Source organism: Oncorhynchus nerka, linkage group LG5 (assembly GCF_034236695.1).
Source record: "Oncorhynchus nerka isolate Pitt River linkage group LG5, Oner_Uvic_2.0, whole genome shotgun sequence".
NCBI classification, from domain to species: domain Eukaryota; kingdom Metazoa; phylum Chordata; class Actinopteri; order Salmoniformes; family Salmonidae; genus Oncorhynchus; species Oncorhynchus nerka.
In genome coordinates this window covers 11,185,054-11,202,210 of record NC_088400.1, presented here as the reverse complement: position 1 = coordinate 11,202,210, position 17,157 = coordinate 11,185,054, and the positions used below count along the sequence as shown (strand labels likewise).

General features: G+C 44.0%; 1 protein-coding gene across 1 annotated transcript in view; it reads right to left on the bottom strand.

The window, feature by feature from the left end:
• LOC115118063 (gamma-aminobutyric acid receptor subunit alpha-4-like) overlaps positions 1-17,157 on the bottom strand; it is a 62,912-nt gene that overhangs the window by 23,200 nt on the left and 22,555 nt on the right. Inside the window, exons 7-8 of the mRNA XM_065018365.1 lie at positions 16,334-16,486; positions 4,973-5,235 (exon numbers count right to left, since the gene is read on the bottom strand). Of these exons, the coding sequence (XP_064874437.1) occupies positions 4,973-5,235; positions 16,334-16,486 (416 nt within the window). The remainder of the gene's footprint in view (positions 1-4,972; positions 5,236-16,333; positions 16,487-17,157) is intronic.

Sequence of the window (17,157 nt, the reverse complement as noted above, 5' to 3'; positions counted from 1 at the left end):
TGTTCTGTAGTTGAATGGAGAGAGTCTTAGTGATGGTGTTCTGTAGTTGAACAGAGAGAGTCTTAGTGATGGTGTTCTGTAGTTGAACGGGGAGAGTCTTAGTGATGGTGTTCTGTAGTTGAATGGGGAGAGTCTTAGTGATGGTGTTCTGTAGTTGAACAGAGAGAGTCTTAGTGATGGTGTTCTGTAGTTGAATGGGGAGAGTCTTAGTGATGGTGTTCTGTAGTTGAATGGGGAGAGTCTTAGTGATGGTGTTCTGTAGCTGAATGGAGATTGTCTTAGTGATGGTGTTCTGTAGCTGAATGGAGATTGTCTTAATGATGGTGTTCTGTAGTTGAATAGAGAGAGTCTTAGTGATGGTGTTCTGTAGTTGAATAGAGAGAGTCTTAGTGATGGTGTTCTGTAGTTGAATAGAGAGAGTCTTAGGGATGGTGTTCTGTAGTTGAATGGAAAAAGTCTTAGTGATGGTGTTCTGTAGTTGAAAGGGGAGAGTCTTAGTGATGGTGTTCTGTAGTTGAATGGGGAGAGTCTTAGTGATGGTGTTCTGTAGTTGAATGGGGAGAGTCTTAGTGATGGTGTTCTGTAGTTGAATGGGGAGAGTCTTAATGATGGTGTTCTGTAGTTGAATGGAAAAAGTCTTAGTGATGATGTTCTGTAGTTGAATGTGTGGTGTTCTGTAGTTGAATGGGGAGAGTCTTAGTGATGGTGTTCTGTAGCTGAATGGAGAGAGTCTTAGTGATGGTGTTCTGTAGCTGAATGGAGAGAGTCTTAGTGATGGTGTTCTGTAGTTGAATGGAAAAAGTCTTAGTGATGGTGTTCTGTAGTTGAATGGAAAAAGTCTTAGTGATGGTGTTCTGTAGTTGAATGGGGAGTCTTAGTGATGGTGTTCTGTAGTTGAACGGAGAGAGTCTTAGTGATGGTGTTCTGTAGTTGAATGGAGAGAGTCTTAGTGATGGTGTTCTGTAGTTGAATGGAGAGAGTCTTAGTGATGGTGTTCTGTAGTTGAATGGGGAGAGTCTTAGTGATGGTGTTCTGTAGTTGAACAGAGAGAGTCTTAGTGATGGTGTTCTGTAGCTGAATGGAGATTGTCTTAATGATGGTGTTCTGTAGTTGAATAGAGAGAGTCTTAGTGATGGTGTTATGTAGTTGAATAGAGAGAGTCTTAGGGATGGTGTTCTGTAGTTGAATGGAAAAAGTATTGGTGATGGTGTTCTGTAGTTGGATGGAGAGAGTCTTAATGATGGTGTTCTGTAGTTGAATGGGGAGAGTCTTAGTGATGGTGTTCTGTAGTTGAATGGGGAGAGTCTTAGTGATGGTGTTCTGTAGTTGAATGGGGAGAGTCTTAGTGATGGTGTTCTGTAGTTGAATGGGGAGAGTCTTAGTGATGGTGTTCTGTAGTTGAATGGGGAGAGTCTTAGTGATGGTGTTCTGTAGTTGAATGGGGAGAGTCTTAGTGATGGTGTTCTGTAGTTGAATGGGGAGAGTCTTAATGATGGTGTTCTGTAGTTGAATGGAAAAAGTCTTAGTGATGATGTTCTGTAGTTGAATGTGTGGTGTTCTGTAGTTGAATGGGGAGAGTCTTAGTGATGGTGTTCTGTAGCTGAATGGAGAGAGTCTTAGTGATGGTGTTCTGTAGCTGAATGGAGAGAGTCTTAGTGATGGTGTTCTGTAGTTGAATGGAAAAAGTCTTAGTGATGGTGTTCTGTAGTTGAATGGAAAAAGTCTTAGTGATGGTGTTCTGTAGTTGAATGGGGAGAGTCTTAGTGATGGTGTTCTGTAGTTGAATGGAAAAAGTCTTAGTGATGGTGTTCTGTAGTTGAATGGGGAGTCTTAGTGATGGTGTTCTGTAGTTGAACGGAGAGAGTCTTAGTGATGGTGTTCTGTAGTTGAATGGAGAGAGTCTTAGTGATGGTGTTCTGTAGTTGAATGGAGAGAGTCTTAGTGATGGTGTTCTGTAGTTGAATGGAGAGAGTCTTAGTGATGGTGTTCTGTAGTTGAATAGGGAGAGTCTTAGTGATGGTGTTCTGTAGTTGAACAGAGAGAGTCTTAGTGATGGTGTTCTGTAGCTGAATGGAGATTGTCTTAATGATGGTGTTCTGTAGTTGAATGGAGATTGTCTTAATGATGGTGTTCTGTAGTTGAATAGAGAGAGTCTTAGTGATGGTGTTCTGTAGTTGAATAGAGAGAGTCTTAGGGATGGTGTTCTGTAGTTGAATGGAAAAAGTATTGGTGATGGTGTTCTGTAGTTGGATGGGGAGAGTCTTAATGATGGTGTTCTGTAGTTGAATGGGGAGAGTCTTAGTGATGGTGTTCTGTAGTTGAATGGGGAGAGTCTTAATGATGGTGTTCTGTAGTTGAATGGGGAGAGTCTTAGTGATGGTGTTCTGTAGTTGAATGGGGAGAGTCTTAGTGATGGTGTTCTGTAGTTGAATGGGGAGAGTCTTAGTGATGGTGTTCTGTAGTTGAATGGGAGAGTCTTAGTGATGGTGTTCTGTAGTTGAATGGGGAGAGTCTTAGTGATGGTGTTCTGTAGCTGAATGGAGATTGTCTTAGTGATGGTGTTCTGTAGTTGGATGGAGAGAGTCTTAATGATGGTGTTCTGTAGTTGAATGGAAAAAGTCTTAGTGATGATGTTCTGTAGTTGAATGTGTGCTGTTCTGTAGTTGAATGTGGAGAGTCTTAGTGATGGTGTTCTGTAGCTGAATGGAGAGAGTCTTAGTGATGGTGTTCTGTAGTTGAATGGAAAAAGTCTTAGTGATGATGTTCTGTAGTTGAATGTGTGCTGTTCTGTAGTTGAATGTGGAGAGTCTTAGTGATGGTGTTCTGTAGCTGAATGGAGAGAGTCTTAGTGATGGTGTTCTGTAGTTGAATGGAAAAAGTCTTAGTGATGGTGTTCTGTAGTTGAATGGAAAAAGTCTTAGTGATGGTGTTCTGTAGTTGAATGGAAAAAGTCTTAGTGATGGTGTTCTGTAGTTGAATGGGGAGAGTCTTAGTGATGGTGTTCTGTAGTTGAATGGAAAAAGTCTTAGTGATGGTGTTCTGTAGTTGAATGGGGAGTCTTAGTGATGGTGTTCTGTAGTTGAACGGAGAGAGTCTTAGTGATGGTGTTCTGTAGTTGAATGGAGAGAGTCTTAGTGATGGTGTTCTGTAGTTGAATGGAGAGAGTCTTAGTGATGGTGTTCTGTAGTTGAATGGAGAGAGTCTTAGTGATGGTGTTCTGTAGTTGAATAGGGAGAGTCTTAGTGATGGTGTTCTGTAGTTGAACAGAGAGAGTCTTAGTGATGGTGTTCTGTAGCTGAATGGAGATTGTCTTAATGATGGTGTTCTGTAGTTGAATGGAGATTGTCTTAATGATGGTGTTCTGTAGTTGAATAGAGAGAGTCTTAGTGATGGTGTTCTGTAGTTGAATAGAGAGAGTCTTAGGGATGGTGTTCTGTAGTTGAATGGAAAAAGTATTGGTGATGGTGTTCTGTAGTTGGATGGGGAGAGTCTTAGTGATGGTGTTCTGTAGTTGAATGGGGAGAGTCTTAATGATGGTGTTCTGTAGTTGAATGGGGAGAGTCTTAGTGATGGTGTTCTGTAGTTGAATGGGGAGAGTCTTAGTGATGGTGTTCTGTAGTTGAATGGGGAGAGTCTTAGTGATGGTGTTCTGTAGTTGAATGGGGAGAGTCTTAGTGATGGTGTTCTGTAGTTGAATGGGGAGAGTCTTAGTGATGGTGTTCTGTAGCTGAATGGAGATTGTCTTAGTGATGGTGTTCTGTAGTTGGATGGAGAGAGTCTTAATGATGGTGTTCTGTAGTTGAATGGAAAAAGTCTTAGTGATGATGTTCTGTAGTTGAATGTGTGCTGTTCTGTAGTTGAATGTGGAGAGTCTTAGTGATGGTGTTCTGTAGCTGAATGGAGAGAGTCTTAGTGATGGTGTTCTGTAGTTGAATGGAAAAAGTCTTAGTGATGATGTTCTGTAGTTGAATGGGGAGAGTCTTAGTGATGGTGTTATGTAGTTGAATGGGGAGAGTCTTAGTGATGGTGTTCTGTAGTTGAATGGAAAAAGTCTTAGTGATGGTGTTCTGTAGTTGAATGGGGAGAGTCTTAGTGATGGTGTTCTGTAGTTGAATGGGGAGAGTCTTAGTGATGGTGTTCTGTAGTTGAATGGGGAGAGTCTTAGTGATGGTGTTCTGTAGTTGAATGGGGAGAGTCTTAGTGATGGTGTTCTGTAGTTGAATGGAAAAAATCTTAGTGATGGTGTTCTGTAGTTGAATGGGGAGAGTCTTAGTGATGGTGTTCTGTAGTTGAACAGAGAGAGTCTTAGTGATGGTGTTCTGTAGTTGAATGGAGAGAGTCTTAGTGATGGTGTTCTGTAGTTGAATGGGGAGAGTCTTAGTGATGGTGTTCTGTAGTTGAATGGAGAGAGTCTTAGTGATGGTGTTCTGTAGTTGAATGGGGAGAGTCTTAGTGATGGTGTTCTGTAGCTGAATGGAGATTGTCTTATTGATGGTGTTCTGTAGTTGAATGGAGATTGTCTTAGTGATGGTGTTCTGTAGTTGAATGGGGAGAGTCTTAGTGATGGTGTTCTGTAGTTGAATGGGGAGAGTCTTAGTGATGGTGTTCTGTAGCTGAATGGGGAGAGTCTTAGTAATGGTGTTCTGTAGTTGAATGGGGAGAGTCTTAGTGATGGTGTTCTGTAGTTGAATGGAGAGAGTCTTAGTGATGGTGTTCTGTAGTTGAATGGAGAGAGTCTTAGTGATGGTGTTCTGTAGCTGAATGGAGATTGTCTTAGTGATGGTGTTCTGTAGTTGAATGGGGAGAGCCAACCTTGGTGAATACTGCTTGTTACAGTTACAGCTGCACACTGTAAACCCCCTAGCTACCAACCCTAACCATATCTGTCTGTGAGTGTGTGTGTGTCCATTCACCCACCCACCCATCCACCCACCCACCCCCCCACCCACCCTTCTTCCAGTAAATGACTTACAGATGAAGCACTCTCATCATCCTCCTCATCATAACTTGCTTCAGCCAGGACCTTCAGTTTGTTCTGCCTGGCGTTCCTCTTCTTCAGTCTGTTGGCCTCAAGCGTGGCCAAGTAGTTGACGGCGGCAAACTCGATGAGCGCGGACGCCACAAACGCAAAACACACGGCGATGAACCAGTCCATGGCTGTAGCGTAGGACACCTTGGGCAGAGACTGGCGGGCGCTGATGCTGAGGGTTGTCATGGTGAGGACCGTGGTGATGCCTGTCGGTTGTTAGGATAGGGGGAGATGGAGACCATAGAAACAGAATTAGAACGCAATTATCATATCTGTGTGGTTGAGACGGGGTTCTAATTACACATTGTCATTCTGGGATGATAAATTATGATAAATTATAGTATGGGTTAAAGATTCAATGGTAGGTACCCCAAGACAGTGCTTAGTGCTTCCTCATAACACATTTTGGGCACCCCCATACATAATCTCTTGAATGTAATTTGGGGTACCTTCATAAATATCATAAATATATGATTCTTTCATCTGTCCCATCATTTTCAGGGCATCCCATGTGGCATGGGAGGAGAAAGCGAGAGAGAGAGAGACTAAGGGACAGAGAAAGAAAAAGAAGAGCAAGACAGACAGACAGAGAGACAGACAGACAGACAGACTAAGGAACAGGGGGTTGTAATCATACCAGACACAGAGACAGAGGGTTGTTATCATACCAGCCACAGAGGGTTGTAATCATACCAGACACAGAGACAGAGGGTTGTTATCATACCAGACACAGAGACAGAGGGTTGTTATCATACCAGACACAGAGGGTTGTTATCATACCAGACACAGAGACAGAGGGTTGTAATCATACCAGACACAGTGACAGAGGGTTGTTATCATACCAGACACAGAGACAGAGGGTTGTTATCATACCAGACACAGAGACAGAGGGTTGTTATCATACCAGACACAGAGACAGAGGGTTGTTATCATACCAGACACAGAGACAGAGGGTTGTTATCATACCAGACACAGAGACAGAGGGTTGTTATCATACCAGACACAGACAGAGGGTTGTTATCATACCAGACACAGAGACAGAGGGTTGTTATCATACCAGACACAGAGGGTTGTTATCATACCAGACACAGAGGGTTGTTATCATACCAGACACAGAGACAGAGGGTTGTTATCATACCAGACACAGAGACAGAGGGTTGTTATCATACCAGACACAGACAGAGGGTTGTTATCATACCAGACACAGAGACAGAGGGTTGTTATCATACCAGACACAGAGACAGAGGGTTGTTATCATACCAGACACAGTGACAGAGGGTTGTTATCATACCAGACACAGAGACAGAGGGTTGTTATCATACCAGACACAGAGACAGAGGGTTGTTATCATACCAGACACAGAGACAGAGGGTTGTTATCATACCAGACACAGACAGAGGGTTGTTATCATACCAGACACAGAGACAGAGGGTTGTTATCATACCAGACACAGAGACAGAGGGTTGTTATCATACCAGACACAGAGGGTTGTTATCATACCAGACACAGAGGGTTGTTATCATACCAGACACAGAGACAGGGGGTTGTAATCATACCAGACACAGTGACAGAGGGTTGTTATCATACCAGACACAGAGACAGAGGGTTGTTATCATACCAGACACAGACAGAGGGTTGTTATCATACCAAACACAGACAGAGGGTTGTTATCATACCAGACACAGACAGAGGGTTGTTATCATACCAGACACAGAGGGTTGTTATCATACCAGACACAGAGACAGAGGGTTGTTATCATACCAGACACAGAGACAGAGGGTTGTTATCATACCAGACACAGAGACAGAGGGTTGTTATCATACCAGACACAGAGACAGAGGGTTGTTATCATACCAGACACAGAGACAGAGGGTTGTTATCATACCAGACACAGAGACAGAGGGTTGTTATCATACCAGACACAGAGACAGAGGGTTGTTATCATACCAGACACAGAGACAGAGGGTTGTTATCATACCAGACACAGAGACAGAGGGTTGTTATCATACTAGACACAGGGGGTTGTTATCATACCAGACACAGAGACAGAGGGTTGTTATCATACCAGACACAGACAGAGGGGTTGTTATCATACCAGACACAGAGGGTTGTTATCATACCAGACACAGAGGGTTGTTATCATACCAGACACAGAGACAGAGGGTTGTTATCATACCAGACACAGAGACAGAGGGTTGTTATCATACCAGACACAGAGACAGAGGGTTGTTATCATACCAGACACAGAGACAGAGGGTTGTTATCATACCAGACACAGTGACAGAGGGTTGTTATCATACCAGCCACAGAGACAGAGGGTTGTTATCATACCAGACACAGTGACAGAGGGTTGTTATCATACCAGACACAGAGACAGAGGGTTGTTATCATACCAGACACAGAGACAGAGGGTTGTTATCATACCAGACACAGAGACAGAGGGTTGTTATCATACCAGACACAGAGACAGAGGGTTGTTATCATACTAGACACAGAGGGTTGTTATCATACTAGACACAGAGGGTTGTTATCATACCAGACACAGACAGAGGGTTGTTATCATACAGACAGAGGGGTTGTTATCATACCAGACACAGAGACAGAGGTTGTTATCATACCAGACACAGAGACATAGGGTTGTTATCATACCAGACACAGAGACAGAGGGTTGTTATCATACCAGACACAGAGACAGAGGGTTGTTATCATACCAGACACAGACAGAGGGTTGTTATCATACCAGACACAGAGACAGAGGGTTGTTATCATACACAGACACATACACAGAGGTTGTTATCATACCAGACACAGAGACAGAGGGTTGTTATCATACCAGACACAGACAGAGGGTTGTTATCATACCAGACACAGAGGGTTGTTATCATACCAGACACAGAGGGTTGTTATCATACCAGACACAGAGACAGAGGGTTGTTATCATACCAGACACAGAGACAGAGGGTTGTTATCATACCAGACACAGACAGAGGGTTGTTATCATACCAGACACAGAGAGGGTTGTTATCATACCAGACACAGAGACAGGGTTGTTATCATACCAGACACAGAGACAGAGGGTTGTTATCATACCAGACACAGAGACAGAGGGTTGTTATCATACCAGACACAGAGACAGAGGGTTGTTATCATACCAGACACAGAGACAGAGGGTTGTTATCATACCAGACACAGAGACAGAGGGTTGTTATCATACCAGACACAGAGGGTTGTTATCATACCAGACACAGAGGGTTGTTATCATACCAGACACAGAGACAGAGGGTTGTTATCATACCAGACACAGACAGAGGGTTGTTATCAGACACAGGGGGTTGTTATCATACCAGACACAGAGACAGAGGGGGTTGTTATCATACCAGACACAGACAGAGGGTTGTTATCATACCAGACACAGAGACAGAGGGTTGTTATCATACCAGACACAGAGACAGAGGGTTGTTATCATACCAGACACAGAGACAGAGGGTTGTTATCATACCAGACACAGACAGAGGGTTGTTATCATACCAGACACAGAGAGAGGGTTGTTATCATACCAGACACAGAGACAGAGGGTTGTTATCATACCAGACACAGACAGAGGGTTGTTATCATACCAGACACAGAGACAGAGGGTTGTTATCATACCAGACACAGAGACAGAGGGTTGTTATCATACCAGACACAGAGGGTTGTTATCATACCAGACACAGAGACAGAGGGGTTGTTATCATACCAGACACAGAGGGTTGTTATCATACCAGACACAGAGGGTTGTTATCATACCAGACACAGAGACAGAGGGTTGTTATCATACCAGACACAGACAGAGGGTTGTTATCATACCAGACACAGAGACAGAGATCATACCAGACACAGGTTGTTATCATACCAGACACAGACACAGAGGGTTGTTATCATACCAGACACAGAGGGTTGTTATCATACCAGACACAGAGACAGAGGGTTGTTATCATACCAGACACAGAGACAGAGGGTTGTTATCATACCAGACACAGACAGAGGGTTGTTATCATACCAGACACAGAGACAGAGGGTTGTAATCATACCAGACACAGTGAAAGAGGGTTGTTATCATACCAGACACAGACAGAGGGTTGTTATCATACCAGACACAGAGACAGAGGGTTGTTATCATACCACACACAGAGACAGAGGGTTGTTATCATACCAGACACAGAGGGTTGTTATCATACCAGACACAGAGGGTTGTTATCATACCAGACACAGAGACAGGGGGTTGTTATCATACCAGACACAGTGACAGAGGGTTGTTATCATACCAGACACAGAGACAGAGGGTTGTTATCATACCAGACACAGACAGAGGGTTGTTATCATACCAAACACAGACAGAGGGTTGTTATCATACCAGACACAGACAGAGGGTTGTTATCATACCAGACACAGAGACAGAGGGTTGTTATCATACCAGACACAGACAGAGGGTTGTTATCATACCAGACACAGACAGAGGGTTGTTATCATACCAGACACAGACAGAGGGTTGTTATCATACCAGACACAGAGACAGAGGGTTGTTATCATACTAGACACAGAGGGTTGTTATCATACCAGACACAGAGACAGAGGGTTGTTATCATACCAGACACAGAGACAGAGGGTTGTTATCATACCAGACACAGAGAGGGTTGTTATCATACCAGACACAGAGACAGAGGGTTGTTATCATACCAGACACAGAGACAGAGGGTTGTTATCATACTAGACACAGAGACAGAGGGTTGTTATCATACTAGACACAGACCCAGAGGGTTGTTATCATACCAGACACAGAGACAGAGGGTTGTTATCATACCAGACACAGTGCCAGAGGGTTGTTATCATACTAGACACAGAGACAGAGGGTTGTTATCATACCAGACACAGGGACAGAGGGTTGTTATCATACCAGACACAGAGACAGAGGGTTGTTATCATACCAGACACAGAGACAGAGGGTTGTTATCATACCAGACACAGAGACAGAGGGTTGTTATCATACCAGACACAGAGACAGAGGGTTGTTATCATACCAGACACAGAGACAGAGGGTTGTTATCATACCAGACACAGAGACAGAGGGTTGTTATCATACCAGACACAGGGACAGAGGGTTGTTATCATACCAGACACAGAGACAGAGGGTTGTTATCATACTAGACACAGAGACAGAGGGTTGTTATCATACCAGACACAGAGACAGAGGGTTGTTATCATACCAGACACAGAGACAGAGGGTTGTTATCATACCAGACACAGAGACAGAGGGTTGTTATCATACTAGACACAGAGACAGAGGGTTGTTATCATACTAGACACAGAGACAGAGGGTTGTTATCATACCAGAGACAGAGGGTTGTTATCATACCAGACACAGAGACAGAGGGTTGTTATCATACCAGACACAGAGACAGAGGGTTGTTATCATACTAGACACAGAGACAGAGGGGGTTGTTATCATACCAGACACAGAGACAGAGGGTTGTTATCATACTAGACACAGAGACAGAGGGTTGTTATCATACCAGACACAGAGACAGAGGGTTGTTATCATACTAGACACAGAGACAGAGGGTTGTTATCATACTAGACACAGAGACAGAGGGTTGTTATCATACCAGCCACAGAGACAGAGGGTTGTTATCATACCAGACACAGAGACAGAGGGTTGTTATCATACCAGACACAGAGACAGAGGGTTGTTATCATACCAGACACAGAGACAGAGGGTTGTTATCATACTAGACACAGAGGGTTGTTATCATACCAGACACAGAGACAGAGGGTTGTTATCATACTAGACACAGAGACAGAGGGTTGTTATCATACCAGACACAGAGATATAGGGTTGTTATCATACCAGACACAGGGACAGAGGGTTGTTATCATACTAGACAGAGAGGGTTGTTATCATACCAGACACAGAGACAGAGGGTTGTTATCATACCAGACACAGACAGAGGGTTGTTATCATACCAGACACAGAGACAGAGGGTTGTTATCATACCAGACACAGAGACAGAGGGTTGTTATCATACCAGACACAGAGACACAGACAGAGGGTTGTTATTATCCAGACACAGAGACAGAGGGTTGTGTTTGTTATCATACCAGACACAGAGACAGAGGGTTGTTATCATACCAGACACAGAGACAGAGGGTTGTTATCATACCAGACACAGAGACAGAGGGTTGTTATCATACCAGACACAGAGGGTTGTTATCATACCAGACACAGAGGGTTGTTATCATACCAGACAGAGACATAGGGTTGTTATCAGACACAGACAGAGGGTTGTTATCATACAGAGACAGAGGGGGGTTTGTTATCATACAGACACAGAGACAGAGGGTTGTTATCATACCAGACACAGAGACAGAGGGTTGTTATCATACCAGACACAGAGACAGAGGGTTGTTATCATACCAGACACAGACAGAGGGTTGTTATCATACCAGACACAGAGACAGAGGGTTGTTATCATACCAGACACAGAGACAGAGGGTTGTTATCATACCAGACACAGAGACAGAGGGTTGTTATCATACCATACCAGACACAGACAGAGGGTTGTTATCATACCAGACACAGAGGGTTGTTATCATACCAGACACAGAGACAGAGGGTTGTTATCATACCAGACACAGAGACAGAGGGTTGTTATCATACTAGACAGAGAGGGTTGTTATCATACCAGACACAGAGACAGAGGGTTGTTATCATACCAGACACAGAGACAGAGGGTTGTTATCATACCAGACACAGAGACAGAGGGTTGTTATCATACTAGACACAGACAGAGGGTTGTTATCATACCAGACACAGAGACAGAGGGTTGTTATCATACCAGCCACAGACAGAGGGTTGTTATCATACCAGAGACAGAGGGTTGTTATCATACCAGACACAGAGACAGAGGGTTGTTATCATACCAGACACAGAGGGTTGTTATCATACCAGACACAGAGGAGGGTTGTTATCATACCAGACACAGAGGGTTGTTATCATACCAGACACAGAGGGTTGTTATCATACCAGACACAGAGGGTTGTTATCATACCAGACACAGAGACAGAGGGTTGTTATCATACCAGACACAGAGACAGAGGGTTGTTATCATACCAGACACAGACAGAGGGTTGTTATCATACCAGACACAGAGACAGAGGGTTGTTATCATACCAGACACAGAGGGTTGTTATCATACCAGACACAGAGACAGAGGGTTGTTATCATACCAGACACAGAGACAGAGGGTTGTTATCATACCAGACACAGACAGAGGGTTGTTATCATACCAGACACAGAGGGTTGTTATCATACCAGACACAGACAGAGGGTTGTTATCATACCAGACACAGAGACAGAGGGTTGTTATCATACCAGACACAGAGACAGAGGGTTGTTATCATACCAGACAGAGACAGAGGGTTGTTATCATACCAGACACAGAGACAGAGGGTTGTTATCATACCAGACACAGACAGAGGTTGTTATCATACCAGACACAGAGGGTTGTTATCATACCAGACACAGAGACAGAGGGTTGTTATCATACCAGACACAGAGGGTTGTTATCATACCAGACACAGAGACAGAGGGTTGTTATCATACATACAGACAGAGACAGATCATACCAGACACAGGACAGAGGGTTGTTATCATACCAGACACAGAGACAGAGGGTTGTTATCATACCAGACACAGACAGAGGGTTGTTATCATACCAGACACAGAGGGTTGTTATCATACCAGACACAGAGACAGAGGGTTGTTATCATACCAGACACAGAGACAGAGGGTTGTTATCATACCAGACACAGAGACAGAGGGTTGTTATCATACCAGACACAGACACAGAGGGTTGTTATCATACCAGACACAGAGGGTTGTTATCATACCAGACACAGACAGAGGGTTGTTATCATACCAGACACAGAGGGTTGTTATCATACCAGACACAGAGACAGAGGGTTGTTATCATACCAGACACAGAGACAGAGGGTTGTTATCATACCAGACACAGAGGGTTGTTATCATACCAGACACAGAGGGTTGTTATCATACCAGACACAGAGACAGAGGGTTGTTATCATACCAGACACAGAGACAGAGGGGTTGTTATCATACCAGACACAGAGACAGAGGGTTGTTATCATACCAGACACAGACAGAGGGTTGTTATCATACCAGACACAGACAGAGGTTGTTATCATACCAGACACAGAGACAGGGGTTGTTATCATACCAGACACAGACAGAGGGTTGTTATCATACCAGACAGAGACAGAGGGTTGTTATCATACCAGACACAGAGGAGGGTTGTTATCATACCAGACACAGAGACAGAGGTTGTTATCATACCAGACACAGAGACAGACACAGGGTTGTTATCATACCAGACAGAGACAGAGGGTTGTTATCATACTAGACACAGAGACAGAGGGTTGTTATCATACTAGACACAGAGACAGAGGGTTGTTATCATACTAGACACAGAGACAGAGGGTTGTTATCATACCAGACACAGAGACAGAGGGTTGTTATCATACCAGACACAGACAGAGGGTTGTTATCATACCAGAGACAGAGGGTTGTTATCATACCAGACACAGAGACAGAGGGTTGTTATCATACTAGACACAGAGACAGAGGGTTGTTATCATACTAGACACAGAGGGTTGTTATCATACCAGACACAGAGACAGAGGGTTGTTATCATACCAGACACAGAGACAGAGGGTTGTTATCATACCAGACACAGAGACAGAGGGTTGTTATCATACCAGACACAGAGACAGAGGGTTGTTATCATACCAGACACAGAGACAGAGGGTTGTTATCATACCAGACACAGAGGGTTGTTATCATACCAGACACAGAGACAGAGGGTTGTTATCATACCAGACACAGAGACAGAGGGTTGTTATCATACCAGACACAGAGACAGAGGGTTGTTATCATACCAGACACAGAGACAGAGGGTTGTTATCATACCAGACACAGACAGAGGTTGTTATCATACCAGACACAGAGACAGAGGGTTGTTATCATACCAGACACAGAGACAGAGGGTTGTTATCATACCAGACACAGAGACAGAGGGTTGTTATCATACCAGACACAGAGACAGAGGGTTGTTATCATACCAGACACAGAGACAGAGGGTTGTTATCATACCAGACACAGAGACAGAGGGTTGTTATCATACTAGACACAGAGACAGAGGGTTGTTATCATACTAGACAGAGACAGAGGGTTGTTATCATACCAGACACAGACAGAGGGTTGTTATCATACCAGACACAGAGACAGAGGGTTGTTATCATACTAGACACAGAGGGTTGTTATCATACCAGACACAGAGACAGAGGGTTGTTATCATACCAGAGACAGAGGGTTGTTATCATACCAGACACAGAGACAGAGGGTTGTTATCATACTAGACACAGAGACAGAGGGTTGTTATCATACTAGACACAGAGACAGAGGGTTGTTATCATACCAGAGACAGAGGGTTGTTACAGACCAGACAGAGAGGTTGTTATCATACCAGACACAGAGACAGAGACAGGTTGTTATCATACCAGACACAGAGACAGAGGGTTGTTATCATACCAGACACAGAGACATGGGGTTGTTATCATACCAGACACAGAGACAGAGGGTTGTTATCATACCAGACACAGAGACAGAGGGTTGTTATCATACCAGACACAGAGACAGAGGGTTGTTATCATACCAGACACAGAGACAGAGGGTTGTTATCATACCAGACACAGGGACAGAGGGTTGTTATCATACTAGACAGAGAGGGTTGTTATCATACCAGACACAGAGACAGAGGGTTGTTATCATACCAGACACAGAGACAGAGGGTTGTTATCATACCAGACAGAGAGAGGTTGTTATCATACCAGACACAGAGACAGAGGGTTGTTATCATACCAGACACAGAGGGTTGTTATCATACTAGACACAGAGACAGAGGGTTGTTATCATACCAGACACAGAGACAGAGGGTTGTTATCATACCAGACACAGAGACAGAGGGTTGTTATCATACCAGACACACAGAGGGTTGTTATCATACCAGACAGAGACAGAGGGTTGTTATCATACCAGACACAGTGACAGAGGGTTGTTATCATACCAGACACAGAGACAGAGGGTTGTTATCATACCAGACACAGAGACAGAGGGTTGTTATCATACCAGACACAGAGACAGAGGGTTGTTATCATACTAGACACAGAGACAGAGGGTTGTTATCATACCAGACACAGAGACAGAGGGTTGTTATCATACCAGACACAGAGACAGAGGGTTGTTATCATACTAGACAGAGAGGGTTGTTATCATACCAGACACAGACAGAGGGTTGTTATCATACCAGACACAGAGACAGAGGGGTTGTTATCATACCAGACACAGTGACAGAGGGTTGTTATCATACCAGACACAGACAGAGGGTTGTTATCATACCAGACACAGACACAGAGGGTTGTTATCATACCAGACACAGAGACAGAGGGTTGTTATCATACCAGACACAGAGACAGAGGGTTGTTATCATACCAGACACAGAGGGTTGTTATCATACCAGACACAGAGACAGAGGGTTGTTATCATACCAGACACAGTGCCAGAGGGTTGTTATCATACCAGACACAGAGGGTTGTTATCATACCAGACACAGAGGGTTGTTATCATACCAGACACAGAGGGTTGTTATCATACCAGACACAGAGACAGAGGGTTGTTATCATACCAGACACAGAGGGTTGTTATCATACCAGACACAGAGGGTTGTTATCATACCAGACACAGAGACAGAGGGTTGTTATCATACCAGACACAGAGGGTTGTTATCATACCAGACACAGAGACAGAGGGTTGTTATCATACCAGACACAGAGACAGAGGTTGTTATCAGACACAGAGACAGAGGGTTGTTATCATACCAGACACAGTGCCAGACACAGAGGTTGTTATCATACCAGACACAGAGACAGAGGGTTGTTATCATACCAGACACAGAGACAGAGGGTTGTTATCATACTAGACACAGAGACAGAGGGTTGTTATCATACCAGACACAGAGACAGAGGGTTGTTATCATACTAGACACAGAGACAGAGGGTTGTTATCATACCAGACACAGAGACAGAGGGTTGTTATCATACTAGACACAGAGACAGAGGGTTGTTATCATACCAGACACAGAGACAGAGGGTTGTTATCATACTAGACACAGAGACAGAGGGTTGTTATCATACCAGCCACAGTGCGTGCAGGGACAGACTCTTTGTTGATCCAGAAGGCTACTTGCGACAGCACCACCACCATAATCAGAGGGATGTACGTCTGAATCAGGTAGTAGCCTAGCTTCCTCTGTAGTAGAAAATGAACTACCATGACAGAGTAGATACCTGGAAGATAAACAGAATAAGTATCAGTAGAGAGCAGCGGTGAGAGAGACCACAACAATGATATGGGAAGGGAGAAGATGTGGCGGGAGAAGACAGAGAGGATGAGGAGAGGAGAATGAAACGTCCTTGGGTGTCCTTGGATCTGGAAAGGCTGTAGAGATATAACCAATTAGAGACATAGAGTGAAGATGTCTGACTGCCCCCCTACCCTGAGACAGAGCAGAGAAGAATAACCTCTACCCTGAGACAGATCAGAGAAGAATAACCTCTACCCTGAGACAGATCAGCGAAGAATAACCTCTACCCTGAGACAGATCAGAGAAGAATAACCTCTACCCTGAGACAGATCAGAGAAGAATAACCTCTACCCTGAGACAGATCAGAGAAGAATAACCTCTACCCTGAGACAGATCAGAGAAGAATAACCTCTACCCTGAGACAGCTCAGAGAAGAATAACCTCTACCCTGAGACAGATCAGAGAAGAATAACCTCTACCCTGAGACAGATCAGACCAGGAAATAACAACCCCCTACCTGTCTCTGATCTGCTCTGTCTCAGGGTAGAGGGTTACAGGATAACAGAGAAGAGGAGGGGTGCAGAGGGAGAGGGGAGGGGAGTGTAGTGTAGTAGTGTAGTAATGTGATGTAGTAGTGTAGTGTAGTGTAGTAGT